This window comes from Streptopelia decaocto (genome assembly GCF_964273445.1).
Source record: "Streptopelia decaocto genome assembly, chromosome: 5".
NCBI lineage: Eukaryota > Metazoa > Chordata > Aves > Columbiformes > Columbidae > Streptopelia > Streptopelia decaocto.
In genome coordinates this window covers 38,869,037-38,895,062 of record NC_138659.1, presented here as the reverse complement: position 1 = coordinate 38,895,062, position 26,026 = coordinate 38,869,037, and the positions used below count along the sequence as shown (strand labels likewise).

General features: G+C 38.3%; 1 protein-coding gene across 1 annotated transcript in view; it reads right to left on the bottom strand.

Annotated features, from left to right (window-relative positions):
• The window catches only part of LOC309440492 (catenin alpha-3), a gene marked incomplete at its 5' end in the record, with an annotated part of 175,157 nt that overhangs the window by 88,694 nt on the left and 60,437 nt on the right, over positions 1–26,026 (bottom strand). The window contains one exon of the mRNA XM_082054180.1: positions 15,639–15,839. Within this exon, the coding sequence (XP_081910306.1) occupies positions 15,639–15,839 (201 nt within the window). The remainder of the gene's footprint in view (positions 1–15,638; positions 15,840–26,026) is intronic.

Here is a 26,026-nt window from a genome sequence, read left to right as displayed (position 1 = left end):
CAAATAGCTAAAGGAAACTACTATTCTTGAAAATTTGATCACTAACATTGTATCTAAAAATGAAAAAACAAAACAAAACAAAACGTACAAAGAACCAGAAGAAGCGCATCCTGGCATGTTAACACTGTCTGTTGCCCTCCCTCTTGAAGGGGAGGTGTGGGGAAAGCACGTGCACACGAAGCCTCACTGAAGACACACTGGTAACACCTGGACAGATTGAACACTACAATGCCTGAAAGCCTCAGGCTGTGACAAGTGGGTGTCTCTCATCTCCCGCAGTGCTCTGAAAATGCTAGTATAAGGGGAATGCTAGTATAAGGGCTGATACAGGAAAATGGAGAAGGGGAGGAAAAAAGCCATAAGGCAAGGGGAAAAGGCTTGCCATGGATTAAAAATTGGAAGTGATAGGAAAGAAATTTAGAGTGAAAGGCATCTCCTCTGAGCCGTGAGGAGTTAAGCATATGGTGCATCAACAGATCAGCAGGGGTGAAGACTATTATTCACAGACAGTTTCATATTCACATACCTGTAAGAGTTATCTAGGCATAAGAAGCAGTTGCTATCCTTCATCCCCTTAAAGCCTTCAGCACAGATCAATGGACAAAAATACATCCCTCTGCTAACAGATACAGTAAGAGTCATTGAGTTTAAAATTAATACTGCAGCTAATGTGAACATATTTAAAGGGACAAAGCTAGCAAAGGAACAAAGCTGGGCTCCTTCCATTCATATTGAGAAATTAAACATCTTCAAGACTGCAACAGTCTCCAGACAGACATTTGAGTTAAACCAGGCAGTGCAATTCAGGGTAAGTTTTAGTCCAGTTAAGGTTAATCAAGTTTAGGTAACACATAGTAACAAATACGGCTGCCTCTCAAATGGGAAAAAGGAAAATGGCACAGTCCCTCACAATGGACTCAACAACAAGTTTAAATTCTATTCCAAACAAACAAGCAAGCAATAATGACTGATACAATGTTATCTCATCTTCTTCATCCTATTGTACTCTCTTTGGGATGCAACAATAGACACTTTTCAGACTCAACTTTTGTAGCAGGGCAAGGGACACCTAGATTTAGAAAAAACTCACCAAAGAAAGAAAGAAGAACAACAAAATAGGAAGAAATTATCTAATCCTGCCTCACTACTCCAAGAGGAACTCTCTGTTTCTAAAATGAATATGATGGTAGTTAAGTTTGTAATACACATAGACTGGCATGCAAGTTTTCAGTAAAACACTAGAACTAAATCCTACAGTATTTGACCAGTGGTCCACGCCATTACATGTCACATCTTATTTCAGTTTGACTAGCAATGTCAAACTGCCAATGCAATCCTTCAGTACTATATGTTTTCTACAGAGAAAAGGGCAGAAAATCCATTTAACAAGTCTAGGCCATACATCTGCAAAGGAATCATTTGTACCCTAATGTACGCTTGTTTCTATGATCCTTCTTAATATTTCTCATAATTTAGCCTTTTTTTTTTTTTTTTACAGTTTTTACAATAGTTTTGGGGGATATTTTGTTCTTGTATCTAAAGGACAAAAATGAAACATGCTTTTCTTTTTCATTTGCATGGCACACTACACATCATACAATTCAATAAAAACAAAATACAGGAACACAAAGATGTTTTTAAAAAAGCTTATTTTTTATGATGATGATTCATTTTGAGACACCACACAGAATGTCTCTTTTGCAATGGCAAATACAGTAACATGTTGGTTTTATAAATGTTTCAGAGTAGAGACTGTGTTTTACCAAACATGGCAAGAATGAATTTATCCACGCGAAAGCATTAAGCAGTGCATGTATAGGGCCTTGAGTACCAAACATAATGGGCTCTTGAACCAGATACACCTATAACAGAAGACCAGACTACTTCCAACACTCTCAGTTACTGAAAAAAGGGCCAGACCAGGCAGAACACATGAGCAATAACCACAGTCCTTCTGCCCATCTCTTGCTGGAAGGATAAAATTTAGAAAGACACACAGGCAGGTGTGTGTGAACAGGAAGAAGAACCCTGCAGACAGCTCTGCTCAACACTGCCAGAACCTACAAAAGAAGACGGCTACATCTGTTGCCTTTGGCAGTAAAAACACATCCCTGTAAAATCAGCTGCTTCTTTGACTATGTAAAATTTCTATGTAAAATCCCAGCTGCAGCTTAGATGATTTCATACCTGTAGGATAATCTTAAAGAATCAAAACAAATCTGAATGTTCTCATTGTTACAGTCAGCCACAAGGCATAGCTAGTTGAACTGGTATTAAATTAAGAAATCATCCTCTAGGGACAGAAAGAATTGGTTTCCAAGTGCTGAGAAGGGGTTTCCCATGAACATGGGAATGCTCACAAGCAAAAGGAAGACTGAACCTGCAGGTATGGAGAAAGAACTGCAGTAACAACATTCTTCAAATTTCTCCCTCTACTTACCACCCTAACTGAAGAAAACAAATGGTGCACCAGAAATGAAGACTAATGGTTACGGCTACAGTGTTCTGAAAAGGAGCCTTCAGAGAAGTCACAAGAGATGTTCTTTCTCTTTGCATCTTGCCTGCTTGCAGACAACCTGTGGGGTACTAAATGACTACACCTAAGTTCTGGGGCTAGAACATGCTCCAACAGTACTAGAGAACATGCTCCTGAGAATGTGGGGTCCAACAGTGCTGAAGCTGTATCTTGAGAAATGGCTTTTTCACTGCCTCATCGAAAAGCATCGTACAGTGCACATGCAAACACTGTTCATACAGCTGAGGAAATCTGGTCTCATTAAAAGCTCCAAATTACATGCAAAGTTCCATTTGCAAAGTTTGTATTTTGCTTTTAGAAAGGCTTCCAGATCTGAATCATGTTGAGGAAACAGTTCCATTCACATACCTCAAGAAATCTGGGCACATACTACAGATCTGCTGCTCATGAAGTACTTATTCCTGCTGCAGAACTATGGACCTAAAATTCATTTATTTCAGTACCATTCCTAATACTAAAGCAAAACAAGAATAGTTCATAATATTATAAGCATGATTCTGAAAGTTTAGATACAGTTCAGCTCTCTTGTCTAATTAATTGGTTATCTTAACACAAATCTCATCCAAAATAGATCACTCACTAGAAGACAAGCAACTACAAAAACAAACAAACAAAAAAAACCCCACAACCTACCCAAAACCTTGAGGCCAAGAATTACAGAGCTACAGGGAAGACTTCCATAGTGTTTACATTCCAAGTGACATAAAACTTCAAAGTCCTATCTTTACAAAACTTAGGATACAAACAAAACAAGAATAAAACTTCCATGAGGTTGATGAGCGACAGATTTAGTGAAGTATCAGGAAAACAAAATGCCTAAATCTGAGCTAACTCCAGCCATCCTATGAGGTAGAGATGCAGGAAAAAACAACCCTGAGCCCAGCAGTTGCTAACATACAAACTTCTGCGCTGTCTCCAGCCAGTCCTTCCATGACGGCAGAGGCAGCAGACTGGTGCTGCAGTGGTTATGACACACTTGGCACACGGAGGTTTTAATGTACTACAGTGATGTTACATCAGGAGGCACCAGTGTAGTTTCAGAAGCACAGAACAGGTAACTGGGTCAAAGTTTTCCAATATTAGAACCATACTGACAATCAGTTGGTCTTCAAAACATTAGCAGTAGACAACAATCTAAACCTGCAGCCATTTATTTTAGTGGATTACTAGAAATATTCTATTTTTAGTAATCTGCTTCCCAGTGGGTGCACAATCAATTTACAAAACCTGAAAGTAATTGAATTTACCAGAATGGACAATCCTGCACAAGACTCCCACCTTTCTTTGGCATAAAGACAAAAAAAATTGCATATCACACCAGGAAACATCAGAAATGAACACTGTTTTTTTTAGGCAGAATCAGATACTTTGACATATATGTTAGTAAACAACAAAGCCTTAAAATACTAAATTGCCTCTGGCAAAACGTATTTCAGAAAAGGGTCACATGACTCTTCAGTGCTATGTCTACTACAAAAGTAACTTGGAATTAAATAATATAGTCAAGAAGAATTATATTTCATGGAAGACTGCTGACATTTAAAAAGCAAGCACAAGAAAAACACACCTCGCTACCCAAAATAATCAAGTTCTTAATTACAGTGAAACACCAATAAACAGTGTCAACTGCAGAAAAGATACTTTATTGAACAGTGTCATAAAAATACTAACTCAAATTTAATATTAATAGCTAGCCTCAAAATGATTCAGAAAAGACGGCCTCGTGCAAACCCTGTGAATCTGCCTCTGGTCTTTGCTGTAATGCCCAGCGTGCTGTGCACTGGAACCCTGCCTCATCTTTCTGTCCAATACAACAACGCACAATGGTAAAACCCAGTTAACAACAACTGGGACATATGGGTTTTGAGATATTATCAGCAGAGTTAGTGGCAATAATTCCAGCGGTTTCAGTGGGTTTGAAATTAGGTCATATAAGTGATCACACAAACATTCACCACTAGAACATGGTATTACTAAAATTGTTTTAAATTAAAAGTGATAAAAGAATGTTGGTATATTTAATAAGTATGTTCAATTATAGTATGCAATAATTTGAAACCAGTAAGCCTGCTAGTTGCAGAAAGTGAAATACCATTGACTAGCTTGTTTGTGGCCAAGGTGACAAAAACTCAAGTGGTTCTCTCTAGGCTTTAAGATAAATTTTGTTTCCATGCATGGCCCTTTTGTTGTGTTGTTCATGGTCTTTATGCCCTTTTAAATTATTTTCTAGTTGCCTTTTCATTTAAAAAAAAAAAATGGAAATTTCTCCTAAAATAACCTAAGTCACCACACTGCAACATATTTTGCCCCATAACAGCATAAACCAAACAGCTGCCAATAACATTAAAAAAGAATATTCTTCAGTATTTACCTGAAACTTTTCAATTAACTAATGACTAATTAAATTAGCAACATTTACAGGTATTAGTGCTAATGCTAGTATTATCAGCATAAAAAAGCTCTTTAGGTAAAGAAAGTTCTGTACAAGAATCCAGAGAAACAGTGAGAATGATTAATTCTAATGGGTACTGACTGACCAGCACATACAGTCAGGGTGAACTCCAACTGCAAACCACGGCTGACAGACAAGAAAGTGAGTGTCAATTACATTTCCTGCTACTTTCAATTCCTATGTAGAGAGTACGGAAAGGCTGAAAGACTTCCAGAAGATTATTTTTTGTTGTTCTTTACTTGTGGTTTAGAGTTTACAAAGGCTGACTACAAGAATACTTCCTCCTAACCTGCAATGCAGAAAAGAACAACTTTTCTGCAAGACTCAAAATAGCAGGCTTTAATAAACATTCAAGAACGTCAGTTACCAATTCTAAGCACATCAGCTCACAATGATTAGTAACTGAGTAAAACTATATGAATAAACTCAGCATTGCCTCTATTAAGACATGATGTCTGAAGGTGTTCTTAGCTGCAGGTACTTATTTGCCGTATTTGTCTCACAGAACAAGATACGAGCAAGACAAGCAAAGAAACTGAGTAAATACAAGATTATTGTTGTTATTTAGAGAAATCTGGAGCACTGCTGAAAATCTTCCCATTAGCTCTCAAGGGAGAAAAAAAAAAATCAACAGTTTTAAAAGAGCACACTACAGAGCAAACAAACACTTGGAAAAAACAGATACCAATAGGCTTTAAATGTCTATCTGCCTATCTGGAAATGTATTTGATTAAATCATGCAGACTGATTTGCAATGTCACTATACTTCACCTCCATTTAATACATGATACTTCATATAAGAAATCTGCATTAGCATTCTGGAGAAATTCGTAGATTCAGAATGAGGTACCTGCAACCCCTTTACACTAAAAATCCTTCTCAAATGCTAACGCTACTTATTTTTAACAGCACGCAAGCCTCTAAGGAAGAGAAGCAACTCTCCTCTGGGAATTTGAGATTGCTACTGCAGAGCATGAATGCACACGTGAAAACATGTATTTACCCAGGAAAGATGAGTCTTATATGAATGAGGCTTGGTATATAACATGAGGGAAAAGTCATAAACACACTGCTTGAAAAGGACTTTGCATATCATTTGGATCACTCTCCTGCTTAGAAGACGGACACTGCATCAAGTCAGTCATAGTTTTGTCTAGCTAAGTCTCAAAAACTTCCAGGGACAGGAATGTCATTGCATCTCTGTTCTAGCATTGCACTACACTTTTAATAGATGTGTCCCCATGCTCCCATGTCCTACCTGAACTTCTCAGGCTGTAATTTGTGGCTCTTGCCCTTTCTCACGTCACCTGTCTCTATGTGATTGCCCCTTGGTTTCCACTGCCCCAGGTTAAACAAACCCTCCATCGGTCCCCCTCCTCACAGCCCCTGGCCATCCTCAGAGCCGTGTTTTCCACAAATCTTTTTCCAGTATTTCCAATTTTAGCAAGGCCTATTTTGGAAACTGTAGAGCAAGCGCATTACTGTTTCCAAAAGACACATTCTCAGATTTTCCCCCACCCTCTTCTGCCATTCTTCCTATCATCAATCATCATCTTTCTTTAATGTTTGGCATACTACTGTTGAATATTATTTATTTTACCATGAATGCTTCCTCAGAGATCTGCTTCACAGCTTTTCCTGAAATCTAGCCTCCCCTTCCTAAAAAACAAGCAGATATATATATATATACAGACACACACCCCCCCCCCCCAAACACAGACACACACACAAACACACTAACAAAAAGCTACAGGCCCAGGAAATCTAGAAACAATAAAAAGAGAGTCTATTACTTGTAGCCATCTTCTGGAAGAGATCACTGAACATTTCTGACTTAAAATCTAGGAATGAATTTCAGGAAATCATTTTAAGCCTCCCTCAACACCAACAATAAAGTTACTAGGAAAACACTAATAGTCTGATACAAGAAATGCTAACATGCAGCTTCATGTCAGGGAATAAATGATGAAATTCCTCCAGATTAAAAACAAACAAATAAACAAAAAAAATCCAAGCAAAAAAAACCCCAACAACAACCAACCACTGCCACAAAAAACACAAGCTGTTAAAACATCTATGGCTTCTCGCATACAATTTTGTTGATTAGAAGGAGCATCAAACTGTTCCCTGCCTCACCCAGCTGTGAGGCTTTGAGTGTTCCACGAGGGAAGCATGGCAGCTGCTTTACTTTGCTTCGGAATGGTTAAGGATTCTTTAATGCATTTTTTGTACAATGCCCAAGGCACACACCTTCTAAACAGCTAACTGAAGCTGTCTGCCTTTTAATTTTTAATTCCTGACAGCAGTCATAAAGGAGTATGAGTGACAGATAGTTCCATATTCCTGCATGAAACTCCATGACAAATGCTCTAAAATTGATGGATGTATTACTTATACTTTGTGTGCTATCTAGTGAATTATTCCAAAACTGCTCTAGCTGCAGTTGTTTAATAGCACTGGGTCTGGTGTTCTCATGAACTGTGAGCCACAACAAAGCCCACAATGACTGAACTGGCTTCAAAGATGACCTTGTACAGTGCTGGCAGTGGTGGGATTCTGACAGAAAACAGAGTCTGAGCCCCAGACACTAAGGAGAAGCCCTATTTACAGAAATATTTATTCAGCATAAAATGCATTCAATGCCACTTCTCCAAATACTGCCATGAATGGCAGTGCTGAGAGACTTACTGAGATCTAATGTGTACAAAATGACCACAAGTATATAATTTATTATTTCAGCAAGACTCAGTTTCACTATGTTAACAGACTTATAAACCATACATAAACACATATGCATACATAAATCCTACTGAATTATTCATACGCTTGCCCCATCAAGAACCCTTGCATCATTTCCAAGTCTAACAGTTCATCACTACTAAGGAGGAAACCAGGAAAAGCTGAGGGCGTGTTTGCCAAAGAGAAATCTGGGTAGGACACTATGAAAATCTTAAGCAGAGCAGACTTTGGAATGGCTAGCTGTAGATAGTTGGAAATCTTATTGGGGGAGAACACATAATTTCATAATTATGATACAGCATGTTATTATAATTATGAATTTTAGTATAAAACATTTAAAAAGTCTTCCATGCAAAAATGAAAACTGTGGAAGGTGCTTTTTGTACATTTAGGTTAGAAAACAATAGCAAGTGATAGCTATGAAAAACTCAGAGTGATCTAAAGCTGAAGAATAACTTACTGCAATTTTTCAGGTCTAAGGAAATCCTTAAGGAGATCTGATTCATACTGATGACTTAAAGGTCCTCATAAATCATGTAATACAGAATTAACTCTTAAACACTAATGATTTGTGAAATAAAGTTACTCAGTCCAAAGTTCTGTTCAGGAGGCAGATCACACTCTGACATGTAAATGTTACAAACCCAAATGGTTACAAGAACAGTAAATCCCCAAAAATTCAAAACATTTTGGTTTATAAGAAAAAAAAAAAAAAAACAAAGTACATCTGACCAACTAGCTCCAGGAAGCATCAGAAAAAGTCAAAGCTGCTAGGTTAAGAAATACAAAGAATCTATAAAAGAGACAAAAACATTGACTGCTCTAAGACAGGTGTCATCTCCAATGCACTACACTGTTCTAAAAGACAACAGGACAAAAGGATTCCTTGAATACTGAATGGCAAAGGAAATAATTGTTAAACTGGTATCTGAGACACAAAGTTAAACATGGACAAATGCAACAGGCACAGCATGCTTATCCTAATTCCCAAAAGAACGCAAAATAACAATAGTATCAGGGTTTGTAGGTGCAAGACCAGGAGAAAAGCATTATGACAACAGTAATGGCAAAACATTGCTACAGAGGCTCTGGGAAATACACTCAAAATAGCAACTTGAAAGGTTACAGAGCTGGAAGTGAAAGGTATACTACAGAACTGAATATGTAAGGTCCTTAACATTAGAGAGGTTAAGGCACTTAAGCCCTTGTGCAAGAAAGTCACAGCTGAAATGAAAGTAATGGTTTTGATACGGGCACAAAGCTAGAGATTCTGCTTCAGTTCAAAATACTGAGTACAAAAAACAGTAGTAGTTCCCTGATACGGTTATCAGCTAAATGAAGAGCTGTCATTACAGATGGACTCCACTGAACAGTACCAGGACAGGGATTCTTAAGATCTAGAAGAGAAAATATATTAACAGGGATAGATAAAGGTTATGCGCACACTGGAAAGTCGTGAGTCATTCCTTAAAGTAGCCTCAAGTGAAGAGAAGCAGTGAAGATTTATCACAAAGTGTCACATAGTATGAACAGAGAAGGGCAATTCTATTGAAGGAAAGAAAAAAGCAAACCAAACAAAAAACACAAAACAAACCCACCCAACAAAATTTGACACATGGAACATACATAGATGTAAATTTATTATACTAACTGGGGGGGGAAGGCACAAAAACAATAACAAAAACCACCACGGTTACCAACTTACCATACATTATTATTATGGTATCATACTTGCTTGCCCTACAGGAATAAAAACCTGATTTTACTAAGGGCTTGTGGAAATGACAGTTACAAAGAAAGCAATAGTGTTCCTGCTTTAAGGAAGGCTTATGCAGGTATCCTCTGCTCCAGAATCAAACTGCCAGTAAGCCTGGCTTCACCAGGGTACATGGAGAATTTATTATCATGGGAGCAAAACTTAGAATTCACAAGAAATCCTCCATTTTCTAGTTTATTCCACAAATGCCACTTAAACTGAGACACCCTTCCCGCATCCCGCCCTCCTCTCCCCACGCAACTAGCTGAAGTAAGACCATGTATGTCGAACCAGCGCTGGCAACAGAAATGTGTTTACTATCCTAATTCTCAAAAATGAACTAACGATGAAAATACACCCAAACTAAATTGAAAACTGTAAAAGTAAAGTTATTAGCTTATACTTAAGGATAAATTTACTTTATATAAATGCTGGCTTTTAAATGCTATTCTTACTTTCATCTTGAGAAGGAGGAATGCTTTTGGAGACTGTGTGTCCCCAGGACTAGTGTCCCAGACAGTTGAGTCTGCACTGGTCCCTTGGAAAAAGAGACAGGGAGACATGGGTGGGTATTAATCTGCAGTGACTCGTTGGCATCAAAGAGGTAACAAAGAAATCAAAACCTTAAATCAACAGCTTTTACTGTACAAAGCCTGCTGGAACACTGCACCAAAGAGGAGTTTCTTCTCAGCACCTTGGATGATCACTAAGTGCAGCAGCATTTTAAAGCAACCAGATGCGTAGCTGAATGTATCTTAACTCCCACACAGTGTTTATAATGAACATGGACATTAGTGAGAATGAAGAAAAGCTATTTTTGAGCTCCCGGAAATGGAGAAAACGCTTAGCAAAAAGAAATGGTGTTATATACAGTGTTATCATTTGATTATCTGTAACACAAAAAAATTGATTACATTTCTTCCTATTTTTCAGAACATGGGTGTCTTTTGGGTGAGCAAGTGTGTAACATTCTTGAACTGGAGAAAACAGACAAACTTGGTGCAAAAGACTCTGACAGTGGACAAAGGAAACAGTAATTTCTCATAAGCTGTTGCAACAAGCCTGTGAACTGTATTTGAAAAAGGCAAGTGAAGCATCTAGGAAAATACAAAGTCATTAGCTTGTGCACATAAGCATGTGAGACAGGGGAGTCAATGGAAAAGCTAAACAAAAAGCAGGAGGTGGAAGGAAGCTCATATCACGTAACACTAATATATTTTATTGCCAAGAGAAATAATGTTTTTTCCAGAGAAAAGCAATGCAGGAGATTTAATCCACCCTGCAGAATCACTTAATAAAGTACCACAGAGGAAAGCTCTGCTTCAGGTGGAGTAGATCGGTATGGAGGCTGTTCAAGTGAAAGGGCTAGGAGGTAAGAGGAGACTCTGGAAAGTAGCCAAAATAACAATCCTGGGAGCAAGGGGAAAATAAAATAATAAATACATAAATAAATCATTAGTGACACTGGAAAAGATGATGCTTTTACAACACGCTGCCAATACAGAGGACAGCTGGGTCAGGAAGAATTGAATGACATTCAGGACAGAATCATAGGACAGGACTTCAAAAAAGGTAACCAAAATTTCTGAATGTTTTAAAGAAAATCACTGAATACAAACAAAATGTCTCCAGAACAGGTCTAAAAATTGAACGTGTTTGGCCTACTGGGGCCAAGTGTCCTAAATCCAGGTGGAGGCAGAAGTGTTCACATTGACACAAGAGCAAAATGTACAAAATGGCCATGCATAAATGCTGGAAGTTCGAGGAAAATCTTCAATTACAAGTAATAGGCTTACACAGCTCTTGGGGAGATAATCAGGCCACAAATTGCCCTTGGTATCCCCCTACTATATCAAACAATTATGATTATGTAATACTCAACATAAAGCTACTCGAGCCGCTTGATTAGGTCATTGGGACTGTTTGGACATGAGGTTCTTCCTTAACTCTGAAATGTCAAAAAACTTGTACTTACCCAGCCAATGACTCAGTTAATAAAATACATCCCTGACATATTTTGCCCTTCAATCCCCAATTATAAGTAACATTGCCAGTATCACATTGGAAGAACAGTAATATCTGAAACTGTTAGATCTCAGACAATTCAATTACTACTTCATAGCTTATGGGTACAAACATCATATGAGTAACAGCTTTAATTACTTTCAATGAGACCTACACAATTTAGGCATATGGCTATTTGTAAAAAATCTGACTTACATCCTTCTTATACTGAGAAAGTATTTGGAATTCACAGTTATGGACACAGATTTACAAACATTTTCTGAGGCAGGAAGACATTTTCAAATCCATGTTCAACTTTACATTTGATATCACCATTCTGTCTCAGAAATTAAACTCTGTCTTAATCCATACTCCAAAGGGAGTGAGAACAGTATTGTGTGTCATACCAGTATCTGTCTCAGAACAATGCCTACAGGCAACCTTTAATTTGAGAACAGTTAAATTTGTTTTTCAATCCAAATACAACGTCATTACTATTCATAAACTTAAAGGTAATCCCTATCCCTATGTGAATTACAAGGTATTTCAGAATTCTGGTTGTAAGATGCTGTGGACAATGGTTTGCTGTAATTCCATCAGCACTACTGGAATACAAAAATGTTGACTCCAAACCCCAGTGACGCAGGGAAATATACCTCCACTAGTTTCTTAAGACAGTCAAAATACTTATCTTTGTCTCCACCCTTTTCTTTGTTTTTTACAGGATCCTTAGATCTAAATAAGAAGAGGATTTATTTATGTGTATACATACACATATATAGTATATTATACTTTGACATGAAAGGAAAACTGTAGACAAAATTTACAATAAATACACGTATCAACAGATACATTCCATAATATAAATTATTTACTTGAATTTAACTGCTGCGGATTCTGGCAGGCAGTAAGATGATAAGAGTAGACTTTGATATTTAAAAATACAGTGCAAGGATACCCTTTCAGTTCGGATGTGGAAATGACTTAGGTTTTTATAAACAGTTTGTCTAAAGGTTTCATTTTGCTTTCAAGTACACAAACCCTATCAAAATGCAAGGAGCTGCATATTTCAACCTAGTTAACAGTGCCAGACATCAGGAATGTCTAACCAGAGGTACCAGTACTAACATTTTCAGTCTTAACCATTCCAGAATACAGCCTGAACCTCTACCACCTCTGTACTGGTATCCTCAAAATAAGACATGCTGGTTGAAACAACTGCCTGCACAGAGTGTACAAGACCACAGGACTGAACATGAGATTCTCCAGCGGTCTGCAAAGGTTCCACACTGACCCTGGGCCACACATTCCCAGGGCATGACACTGAGTTGCCATCATCTCAAGCACAGAGTTGCTGGAATGTTTTCCAGCTCTCTTTCCTACCTAGGTGCCCTTCCCACTGAAACCTAGGAACAAGAGGGGACAGAGTATATCCTAGTCTCATTGTGATGTAGAACAAGCACCAAGTCTCAGTCAGACCAGGAGCTGGGATGCACTCCTGCACACCACAGTTAGCTGTAGCCTAATGAACTTATATAGGATGGCACAGGAACTCTGTACAGCCAGTCCAAATGAAACTATCCTCACAATCAGATCATACAGTCTCTTCCTGCAGTCTTCTGCTCCACCACCTTCCAAACTGATCCTATGGATGTCAGCCTCCTCTAATATGTAACCCTGGCGTATGTCTAAAGCAGATCCATCCAGTGACCTGAATTAAGCAGCTGTTTTGTAACATAACTGTGTATGATCACATAATCACAATGTCATCATGCGTACGCACACAGAGTGCAAATAACGGCTGCAAAGACAACTTTAGTTCTGGTATTACCTAATTTCTAAGAGTGTGACTCCACAATGTAAATGGTGCTCTTAAACGGCCTTGTTAAGTTTGCTTGGGGTTCTTCTTCTTGTTGAGGTAAAGGGGACAAAATGGAGGAGCAACATAACATCAGCCTGAGAAAGCAGACACTCCGCTGTATGGTGCTGCAGAGATCCATTTGGCTATCAACAACTTGTATCTGAACAGGCCTACACAACCTGAGCTAAGATATTAAGCACCAGTTTCTAATCTGCACTGTACAGCAGTATTATGGTATTGTTGTTGAATAGCTCACTTTACCAGCTCAAATGTCTCATGTCTTCCAGCTGAAAAGACAGATGCTCTTTTCTTGAATAGACCGGAATGCAGAGAATTTGACCTCATCTTATTATCTCAACATGTGCACTACAATTTAACCTCAGTCTTTGTTTTAACAAACAGTAACGTATCTGTTCCTCTTTATGCACAATTTCTCTATCCTGTTAGCTCCAATTTGAACCCTTCCCATTTCTGGCTCCTGCTGTCTCTTTCATTTGTGCTTTTATTTCTCTGCAATTTCTCAGTACATTATTATTCTATAACTTTATTTTCACTAACTCTATACTCCGCCTGCAGTAATTTCTCTTCAATAACACATTACCTTTTCACTGGGCATCAAGGACACCCTTCACTGCCCTAGGTTACTTATGTAAGCTAATTTAGAACCTAATCACAGCATAAATACACAGTTCTCTCCTTGCCATCAGCTGGCTCCTGCAAGAGCCAGCACTGATAGAATGTTTCAGGTTATATCTGAGCACTGCAGCCTACCTGCATTTTCCTTGTAAGCTGAAACATTTAAAACAAACAAAAGAAAAATCATCAAGCAACCAAAAAACCTTGCATGATTTGATGTCTGTTCATTGCAGATCACATAAATACAGATAATTATGGAAAGTACATATTACTTTTTTCTGCTCCCGTTGACTAATGTAAAGATAGTGGATTCTTAGGTCTGAAGTACTGCAAAGACATCTGAGCAGATAAAACCATGCTTGATGTACCTTGACAAAGGCAAACATTCCAAATGAAACCACTTTTGTGTCTTCTTGTCTTTTGTAGATACAAGGATTTAGGGACATTATATATTACTGTCAAACCAAGGCAACAGAACAGAAATCAGTGTCAACTCCTACTGCATTTAAATACTACCAGTTTCAAGAAAAAAGGGCTTTACATGGGAATCAAAACTATCCTTTCCTGTAATTGCTGCTTCTCTTGGCATTTGTCATAGTACTTTCAGGAGTCATGAAAAAAGAATGTCATGTTGAAAGTTTTCAGATTTTCTCATCAAAATGTCAGAAAAGGCGATAAAACCATGCAAGACTATCTCAAACTCCTCTCACTATTTTGTTCATTTTGCCACTTCATTGCAATGTCAATTCACTTTTGTTTCACATGACGATAGTTCTGTCCTGGACCTATTTGAACTCATTAATAAAGAGCTCAAACAAAATTCCTGTCTTTTGCGGCAAAGTAAAACAACTGTCAGACAAATGTAAGATACTAGATATTTGTTTAGACTGAAAGAGCTATGATTTAGACCTCCAAATTCATGAAGCTAAATCCCATATTCCAGAGATGTACAGACTTTCCAGAAAACTTAATGGCAATTTTTTAAACTGCCTGAGTGTTAGACTTGCAACCACTGAAAACATGGAAGCCCTGGGAGCTCCCCAACTTATTTTTTAAATTAATTATACACTATATAAAGGTCAGAGATTTATTTATATGAACAACTCTTTACGTAAGCAACAGAAACCATTTATAAAATAGAGCAGTTACACCTCTCCTACCCTCTTTTTCAGTATCACAAAAAAGGAAATTGACAGAATAGCCATTGTAGGAAGTTCCAACTTTGAACATTAAAACTGAAGGTATTTGGGGATATTTAACCACTGCTCAACAGTCCTTAAAGTGGGAAGTGCACGTAGATCATGAACCTGCTTTATCTTTCTCTGAGTTTGCCTTTTGTCTTCTTTGAATAGATGTGGTGAGGCCAGTTAGAAGTCCCCAAACACTATCACTTAAATTTATTTAGAAACACCCTTAAAACTCTTCCATAACTTAAAAAACCTTATACAGATGATGTAATTCAAATAAAATTTTAAAAATTAGATTTGAACTGCATGGTATCATTGTAATTGGACAGCATGGACGAAAGAGACAGAGATCATATCATGAATCATTAGTGCATTAGAGAATCACAGGTTTCACTTTAACTAAGTCATATAAAAGAAAGTTTCCACCACTAAAGGAACTGAGAACATAGCTTAGAAATCAGACTTACCATTCTTGGTCAAATACTGAACATTTGTCATCACTCCTTCAGTGTAAGCCCCTGGTTCATAATTGTCCATTTCACCTGAAACAATATGAGCTACTCTTGAAGCACGTCCTCGGATTGCACCTGCTGCACGATCTAAATTGTCTGCATTTTGCTCTCTCAGTGCAATGATACATTTGTTTACATCCTCAAGAATATGGCTTTCTGGGAAAAAAAAAAAAAAAAGAAAATAAGAGCCTGGCTCCATCCTCATAACACTCACCCTTTCTATATTTGTAAACATTAATGAGGTCACCCCTCAGTCTCCTCCAAACTAAAGAGCCCCAGCTCCCTCAGCCTTTCCTCATAAGGGAGATGCTCCACTCCCTTCATCGTCTTTGTTGCTCTGCGCTGGACTCTCTCCAGCAGTTCCCTGTCTTTCTGGAACTGAGGGGCCCAGAACTGGACACAATATTCCAGATGTGGTCTCACCAGGGCAGAGTAGATGCCTTCCTGTGTAACCTCATCTGGGTGTTCCTGCTCCCGCAGGGGGATTGGACTGGATGATCTTCCAAGGTCCCTTCCAATCCCTGACATTCTGTGATTCTGTGATATATATATATATATATATTTTAAGATAGCACCTCTTAAATAATCAGAGATATTTTAGACACATAGTTGATTGCACTTTTTTCTTCCCTGTTGAAATGTATCATCCAACAGCGGCCTTTTTTAATCCAAAAAAACTTACAACACGAAATCTACACTGAATTGCCCTTGCAATCTTTAAAATAATTTATTGATTCCTAGAATTCAAGGTACAGTAATACTATCCTGCAAGCAACAGCAACAATAAAATATTGAGTCAGAAAGTCCTATAAAAATATGAAAACCACAAAATCTTACATATGTAGTGCATATTTGCAGAATGAAGGAAAATTTAATAGGATTAAAACTGTTACTCACTGTGGAAATCGTCTTAAGTCACCCTGACAAAAGGTTCCAAAATGAGACGAATCCCTGTCAACAAACAATTGCCCCCAAAACTAACTAATTAATTTACATCAATGTGTTAGGATGTTCACGTTAAATTCTTCTGTGAATAGAGCAGCATTTTTGCCTGGTACTAGAATTACACTATCACTTATTAAACTATTGCAATATGTGTCATTATTGTAAAATATATAGTGATTACATATATGTCATACAATTTACATTTCTTAGACTAATACATTTACTGTATTGCTATGTTATATTGGTTGATATACTACTGGTGACTTTTAAATAACTGTGCAAACAGATGTCTCTATACGCATACATTCAGTATCACTTATCAATACACGTAACACAATTATGCAGCACTGGCATTCCTTGGCATTCCTGCTATAGCTACTTTCCTTGTGCCTTCTTGCCATACAATACTTCCCCCCTTCTACTATCTCAGTCATCTCCTAATGGTAGGATTTGTCTTTTCTATTAGCATGCTTTCATTCCTACAATTTTTTTTTCAGAATTTCCCTCTTTAGAATTCATCATTACCTCACAAATTTAAAGCCACATGGAGGTAATTAAGAAATTCTGGTTTTCTCCATCTTGTCTACAGGATGGAAAATGGTTTCTTGTCAACACTAGTTAAATTATTTGCTAGAACACCTCCAAAGCTCACCCGTTTTAACTGTTTAAAACATACACACATTATAGTTCCCTTCTGCCTGTCCAAATACACATACATTCAAAATTTTAAATTACTGGCACAAACCAGAACACAAAGTTTTGCAATAGGTAGGGAAATTTTGTTCATCTATGTGAAACACATAATGACACAGAAGTTCCAAAAGTCAAAAAGTCTCTTCAGCAACAGTTCTTGGATGAGAGGTTAAATGGGTTAAAGATGATCTTCCCAGTAAAAAGCTTTAAGAAAAAAATAAACTCCTGCAAAATCATCCCCTTACTAGAGGGCAGAAAGATGCAATAAAACAGGATTATTCTTCCATAAAACAACAACAAAACACACATCAGCATATATCACAGTAATTGCTATCTTCTGAATATATACAATATTTAACATTCACACGGATTCTTCAATGTTTGATACAGAAACGTGGGAACTGAAGAAGTGTACGATACACAGAAGTAGCCAGTGGTGTCTTTGCTAAACATGCAAGTTGAAATCAGCTGACTCCATCTTCCTTACTCATCAATTATGTTTATATCTGGTGTCACCTCCCATGCAAGTACATCTGCAAAGTTGCTTTTGCCTTTGCCTCTTCAACAGATCTTTTTTTTTTAAGGGAGGCAGTTGCCCTATGCCAAGACAAATTCAGCTGCTTGACATCCTCCCACACTCAAAGGTTTCAAACACTCAGAAGAGACATTTATCTTGAATTTTTGTTATTTCATTCAGCTCTCTGTGATTTAATGACCTGACTGAAGGAAGTTTGATGTTGACTTGTGTCTAAGACAGCCAGAAAAGAGAAATTATTATAACACATATAAATACAACATGAGCATGGCACATTAACATTTTCAAGTTACCCATGCATAATGTCAACAGTTAAAAAGGAACAAAGATTTGGCTAGAGGAAAGCACAAGGAGAAAATGGTTGCCTGAAGACTGACAGAAGCAGTTTTTAGGTTGACATCATCATAAATGAAAATGCAGACACATGCAGAAGGCTGCCAAGCAATGAAGAATTAGACAATTCTTCCAATAAATTACTACCCTTTTGTCTTTCTGAACATCCATTGTCTCAACATTTTTCAAGTGGCAATAGTAAAACTGTATTTGTGCTTAATAAACCATTTTTTGATACTCAAATATATAGTAATGGAAAAAAAGAACATCAGCAGGAAGGAGGATGGATACAAAGGAGAAAATACTGGTACTAATCCAAGTCAGACTGGTCATAAACCCAAGGATAACAGACCTGAGTAAGAATTTTGATCAAGCTAGAAACGCTATAAGCAATACCAAGATTTAGAGAGAGCACATATGTGGTATGCTAGGAATCCATCTGTAGCACCAACATATTCCATTTTCTTCAGGCGAATGTAACGCATATAGGATAATACCATAAAACAATTATAAAGAGAATGTTTTTGGCTTTAAAGCTTAAACACATCTTAAAAGCTTCTGTATTAGTTTTGCTATTGAATTTCCTTTCCTACACACACCTAAAATCTGATGTCTCACAGAGAACGTAATACAAGAACATCAGAAATGCAAGAAATGAAGACTTGCTCCATTTTCAGAAGTACCATTGTGAGACTTCTCTTGGACTAAGCCAAGAAATAATTCAGAGCTTACATGCTTCTTGTCAACTCACACAACTGCCATTCAGTATGTCAGTATTAAATTACATTTTACGTTACACAATAAATTGGCAACCATGGTAACACGGACATACAAAACACACCATTAGTTAATCCCAAATTACTTACTCCATCTCGCATGAGTATCTTGGAATTCCATCTATGCATAAATTATGAGTTCTGGTTCAGTTTATGAACTGCTAGATCACAGAACGCCTCTGTGAATATAGAATGTCCATATCCTTTCAGGTACACCTCACCAATCTCCAGGGTCAGCAGAAAAACCAGAATTTTAATAGTGGTGACTGTTAGCACTGTTTGTTTAGTCTGTGCCCATTCTGTAACTACCTCCATGGAGTGCCACCTCCATGGAAGCAGCGTAATGAGAGGACTGGCAGCTATTTCAGTTCCACCTATGCCAAACACAACACATGATACTGTGAAAGCAAGGGGCAAATGACCAGATTCTCAATAACATTCCGGGGAGTACCCTGTGCTGTACAGGTTAATATCTGCTCTCTCTTTCTTCAGGCATCTCTCCCTGAGTGCTTTCCACAGTGGGAGGCAAACAAATCAGTTTGTGAATGTGTGCAAGGCTGAAAAAGGCTGAAGCACTGATGGGAAGAGAGGGCTGATGTGCATGGAATGCAGGAGAAAGCACAAACAAAACCCCACTTCTGTTGCCAGTTATTTCTAAAATGGAGTAATGTAGGTTGCTTTACGTTTAATATTGTCCCAGTGTTCAACAGATAATTACAGATGTGGACAGCACAACCCCCACTTTAAAGGCCTTTATGTGAAGAATACATGGCTTCTAATTGTTCAGCAGAGACAACAACTAAAAGGCTTCGTCCTGCGTAAACAGAAAGGTGGGGCTCTTCTGATATCTACACCAAGTGAAATCTCCAGAATAGAAAAACATATTAACTGGTTATCTTGTGTGATATGAAGCCCAAGTCAATTTCAAAAACATATTGCATGTGGAAATACTGTATGAATGGAACACACGATGGAAAGCTTCCAGTTTCCAAACCCTTCTAAGAGATGTGAAAACCAACACTTTCTTGGAAAAAGAAAAAGCAAACATGAGACCAGATGCTCAATGGAAATGCAATTAGACCTGTATGTTGTGGCCTAAGATCCACATTAGCTACTTCCTTCTAAACTGGTAAAACTACTTCTAAGTCATATTGGAATCTTAACTATCAAAGTCCATAATAATATTGGTGAATATAAATTAGAATGTGATATCCTTCCAGACAGTGTGTTTCAAAGAAGACAAAGACAGACTGAAATTTTATTAAGTCCACATCTTCCATCCATTTGGTACTGGAAAAGATGTGCAACATCTTTTCTTGCTGCATCTATACACTGTCACATGTAAGGGGTCTGGTGAGAACTTGACAAATGTCATACTTAAGTCAAAACCTCCCAAGCTCTTATCAGTGTGACAGAACACACAGACAATACACATGCTCAATGAGCACCAATGACCTTGTCCCCACACGCTGGTACCATACAGCGGCGGCCTTTCTGATTATCCAGAGACAACACGCAGTTCCACAAGGTTCTGAAGCTCTTCCCAGATAAGGCACTTCACAATCAATAAAACGCTGGTTAATTTTCCCAAGGCACAAACAAGCTTCTACATTTCCCTTAGCACATCTAAGGGAAAAGGAAAGAAACGAGCACTGATCACAGTCCAGCTGAGATGGTTTTAACCTGTCTTTTTCTTACAGATCCTTCCTCCTCTTATACAAAATGCATTAGGTCAACTTTTGATTTTCATCCAAGTATCCTACTTTCCAACGCAGAAAAGAAAGATTAGAATGATGTACCATCTCTTTGCCATGAGTCAGAGTGTCTAGTATGGGAGTTACTTCTAACAGTGGATTGATAGATGTTTAAAGAAATTGTCAGACTGCCACAGTCACCACAGCAATTATCACGAGTGGTGCACTGTACCTTCTCATTTTCCTTCGGGATCTTGGTCTTAGTCATACTGGCCAAAAATCCTATCTCAACTGAGCTAACCACTGGATAATAAAGCTGTCTTTGACAAAGCCATGACTCAGACTGTCTCTGAGACAAAATCAATAGCTCTTCCTTTGCATGTCATCTGAAGAACAAGACAGGCAATGCCCTTCCACTCCACTTGGCATTGATAAGGCCCCAGCTGAAGTACTTTTTTTTGAAGTTTCTCTGCTCAGTTCAAGAAAATTGTGGACCAAATGGAGACATTACGGCAAAAATAAAAAGGAAACTATTTTAAATAAAAGGAATGGAGCCAGGCTCTTCTCAGTGACAACCAATGATAGGACAAGGGGTAATGGGTACAAACTGGAACACAAAAGGTTCCGCTTAAACTTGAGAAGAAACTTCTTCTCAGTGAAGGTGACAGAGCCTGGAACAGGCTGTCCAGGGGGGTTGTGGAGTCTCCTTCTCTGGAGGCATTCAAGACCTGCCTGGACACCTTCCTGTGTAACCTCATCTGGGTGTTCCTGCTCCGGCGGGAGGATTGGACTGGATGAGCTTTTGAGGTCCCTTCCAATCACTAACATTCTGTGATTCTGTTAATATAGTATATGAAGTATTAGAAAACTCAGTTTATTTGATCTCCTGAAGACAAGATGAAAAATAAAACATTATTTCCTGAAAGCCCTAAACCAGAAAAGTAGATGTAGAAATCTCTGCAGTGATTATTTAGCCTAACCAAGATTGTTTCTACCTTATAACATCTGTTGGTATGATAAAATGGGAAGAAAACTACGTAGGAAAAGTAAACTTTCTTTCAGACTACTACTCCCTGGACATAGCAGTGCTACCCCGAACAGGATTCCGAGTTTTCCAATAATGGCACTACCTAGTACAGCAAAAGACATGCTGCTACAGGCTCCATGTTTGGTGAACTCCAAAAAGATATCTGGAAGCTAATAAAAGTATCCATACTTAGATTTAGCAATTTCTGGTGCCAACGTTAAGAGAACAAGACCACCAAATGGAAGGTGCAAATCCCAGTATATAGTTCCCTGTTATCACTCCTCCTGTATTCAGACAAAAAAAAAAAAGCTGCTGCATTTAATTCCCACCTTTTTCCTACATACTGAAGCTCAGAGAATACTCAAGGCTAAATCTCCACAAGCAATCTTACAAAATAGATTTTCTTGGCACTTGGGGCTCTTTTAATATAATACCTACATTCTACAAGCAAGACAGTGTCTTAGTCACTATTCAAAAAAGAAATCACCGGTAATCACTTAATCTTAAAAGCCCCTGGCAACTTCAATTGGAGGATTTTTAAATTAATAAAGAAGTGGAGAAAAATAATTACTCAGAACAAGGAAAATAAATATTCTTTCTTCTCTGTATTAACTAAATATATTTTGTATGCCAAAACTAAGAAACTTGATGATCATTTCTAATATTATATGTTGCTGATCTTGCTGACAGCACTGTCATTCTGTCTCAGACCAAGAGTGGTACGGAGAGGCAGGGTTCACAATGGTCTGACATGTACTCAGACGTGGTCCTTCCGAAACCCTCTGTTCTAGACACATACAGCTAAAACATAAAATGCGCTTCCATGTCTATTGTTATGTGCATCTTAAAAAAAGTGAGGAGGAGGATCTGGAAACCTAAGGCTTCACCTCAGTTCCTGGAAAAGTTATGGAACGAGACCTGACAGAATGTATTTCCAGGCAGAAAGACAAAAGACAATTAGGAACAAATAGCATTATTTACCAAGGGCAAATCAAGCACAGCCAAACTGACTGCATTCAGTGATGAAGGACTGTGAAGGCTTTGTGAATGAGGGGAACGCATTGGTTATTGCTTACTTCAAGAACATTCTTTACACAGTCTCCCAGAGCCTCCTTACAGAAAACTAGAGTGATAGCAACAGGCAGTTCTGGTCAGAAGCTGAAACAAAGGAAACTTGGGACTTGATGTAAGGGGAAAAAAAAATTCTTAATAGAGAAACACTTGAACAAATTGCCTGTAGAGATGAGAAATGAACTGACTCAGAGAAACAGGTGTAAATGCTTTTGTTTTCAGGTGCTAATTAAATTATTTTTACTTCTAAACAACACTGAGAAAGTCTGCCACACTATCATCTCTTTCTGAAAGGTGAACCATGATGCCAAGAGAACAAATTTGTAAAAACACATACATGAAAAGCCTCCTGAGTTAATGGTACTAGGCTGAAAGAACAACACACCTAAGAAGTGTGCCAGACATTTCCAGGAAAGAGTCAGATAACTTGGAGAAAAGTAAAAAAGTGTCCAGTATCATGGGACATAAGCACAAAATATGGTGGCTATCTCAAACAGTGCACTGGAGGTTGCAGGACAAAACCTACAAGACAACGGAAGAATAGGGATGGAAAATGAAGATGAACGTGGGCAGAGAAAGGAGGGGATGGCATAAAGGTACTCCCCCAGGCAAGGTGCTGAAAATTCTTCAGAATCTAACTGTGCAAGTCAGTATAGATGACTTTTGAAGGAAAACAGAAGCAATGTTTAAAACGGTATAATAAATTGTTATGTTTTTAGAAACATCAACCTATACGTCTGAAACATTAACTTCTATTTTGTTCACAGAAAATACTAACTGAACTGTGTACTTCTTTTGGATTTTACCTTAAGGTGAACAAAGTATTGATTGAGTTGGCAGTCTCTCCCTGAGGCGGATTTTCATTCACATATGCACAAATGATTTCAAGATGTTAGAATTTAAACTCAAGAAAGCTAAAAAAGAACACAAACAACCCTCTGCCCAAAAAAACATTTCACATCACCACCAAAACCAAATCTCTGAAAGTATGTTTCTTAAAGTGAGTGTCTATTAATCACAGAGTTGGCAGCCCTAAACTACCTGTTTAATTGGCTTATGAAGGTTTCAGATTACAGAAAATTTATCTCCCTGCATGAGTGAGAACATCATAGCAATATTAATCCTTTCCTGAGTTTTATTTCTTTCCCTCAGTTATTTTAACATGATTACAATAAGATTTGTTTGGTTTGAGATGCTAACTGCTGTGCTTCAACCCTTGCCTTCGGACACCCAATTCAGCCTACAGACAGGTTCCTGGATTGCCCGCTTCCCCAGCCAGAATCCAGATGTATTCCAGGATCCTGGGGAAATGAAGAAAGCAGTCTCTTAACTCTCAGCATGTTTAAGTCTCTCTACTTTCTTAGAGCTTTATATGAGCCAGGCTCCAAGATCTCTGAAAATGAGGCAGTACACTAGAAAAGCACACAAGCCATCTTGATGCCTACATCAGGATCTGGGGAGAGGAAAGGCAGAGAAAAACTAGCCCAGAAGCATGGACACCTAGATGGGCAAAAGGAAAAGAGAAGCCAGAAAAAGCAGAAATGTAAGCACAGCCAGCTGGGTAGGGGTCACTCTTCTATGTATGTAGTCCAGGTTCTCTCCTGGGCTACAAGACCAATCACAACCAAGGAAAAACTTTCCTCCAGAAATACTCAGGGATGACATGCACTCATACAACTTGCCCCTAGCCTCTTCATTTCGCCTGGTCACCTTAAATACACCCTTCTTGTACCTACTGAGAGAAATTATGTGTTTTAAGGACAACCCACCTCATCCTCTACATACACATGTAAATGTGTTTAATTGACTCGGGCCTTAGAGGTGCTCATTTCTCTCCTCTGGCTATAAAAGTTGAGAATTCTTAGCTTAGTTTTCATTCTAAAAATTACAGGAGGTGGTTCATATTTGCATTATTCATCATAATGTACAGGACAGCAAAGAATTTACGTATTAATACTCTGCAACATGACGGTGACTTTGTAGGACAAGAAAGGAAAAATAATTAATTGGAAAGGGTGGCAAGACATTAAAGAGGAAACAAGGCGTGAGAAGAAGAAATAGAGTATTCTTGTTTAATCCTTGGACATCATAACCACAAATCAAGCTTGCAATATGCTCCCCCTTCCCAACTGCTACTAACTTCCAGAGCATACATAGCAAATTTTACTTAGATCAGCCACTTCTCAGCTATGAACCTAGGTAACCGTAATAATCTTAGTAAACATTTTCTCCTAAATGTATTCTCTTCACTAAAGTAACTACAAATGAACATAGAGTGAAATGTTTCACAGTCTAATTTACCTTCCTAAAAAACAAATTTAACAACTTCAGCTTCATGAAGCACTATGGAATAAACCCCTTCAGCTTCAATTTGATCATGGCAACACCTGACCAACACTGTCTGGAAGGCCATTTGGCCTAGACTAGGAAAGCAGGTAGCACTGGACTAGAACACCTATTTTTGTCTTTACTACTGAAAACAGACTGATATTTCAATGCCATGTCTTTTCTGTCACAATTCTCATTGCACATGTACATCTCTTACATGTGATCAGAAATGTGGGGACTGGCAAACGACCCCCCCCACACACACACATACACTTCCTCTTCCATACCAAGCAGTGTGTCAGTGACCTGCATTATACACCCAGCTTTGTTAAACTGCTCCAAAAATTGCCTCCACCATTTAATTGTATTTCCACCTCATACAGTCAGTGCTTCCAGACTGACCAAAGACATGAGTTAATCAGCATACAGCCCTCATCTCCTATAGCACTTATTAGAAATTCAAGTTTTAGTGAACACAGCATGCTGGAAGAACATCGCCAGCTAACCTTAACTCTGCATTTACAGGTCAATTGACTCCGGCTGGTGAATGAGAGATAACAGCCAAATGAAACAGGTAAGGCTCTGAAGGGGGAGATCACTGCAAGGATAATAAGGCTCACCAGAATAACAAACAGTTGCTCAGAGAGGTTGTAAAATCTCTCTCTTAGTCTGAATTCAGTGTTGGCCCAGCTGTGAGCAGTAGGATGGACTAGCCCTTCAGGTCCCTTCCAACCAGAATGATTTTATGATTCTGCAATACAGAGGGGAAAAAATGGTAAGAAGTGCCAGCCAAAAAAGAGCACGGACTAAAGCTGGCATAGCCAGGGTCCACAACCTACTGAAACGCCTTCTCTGCATCAGCAAGTCCTTCTACAGATTTGGTCATAAAATTGTTCAGAACATTTGCCACCAACTGTCAGCCTTAACTTAGATTTCTCTTC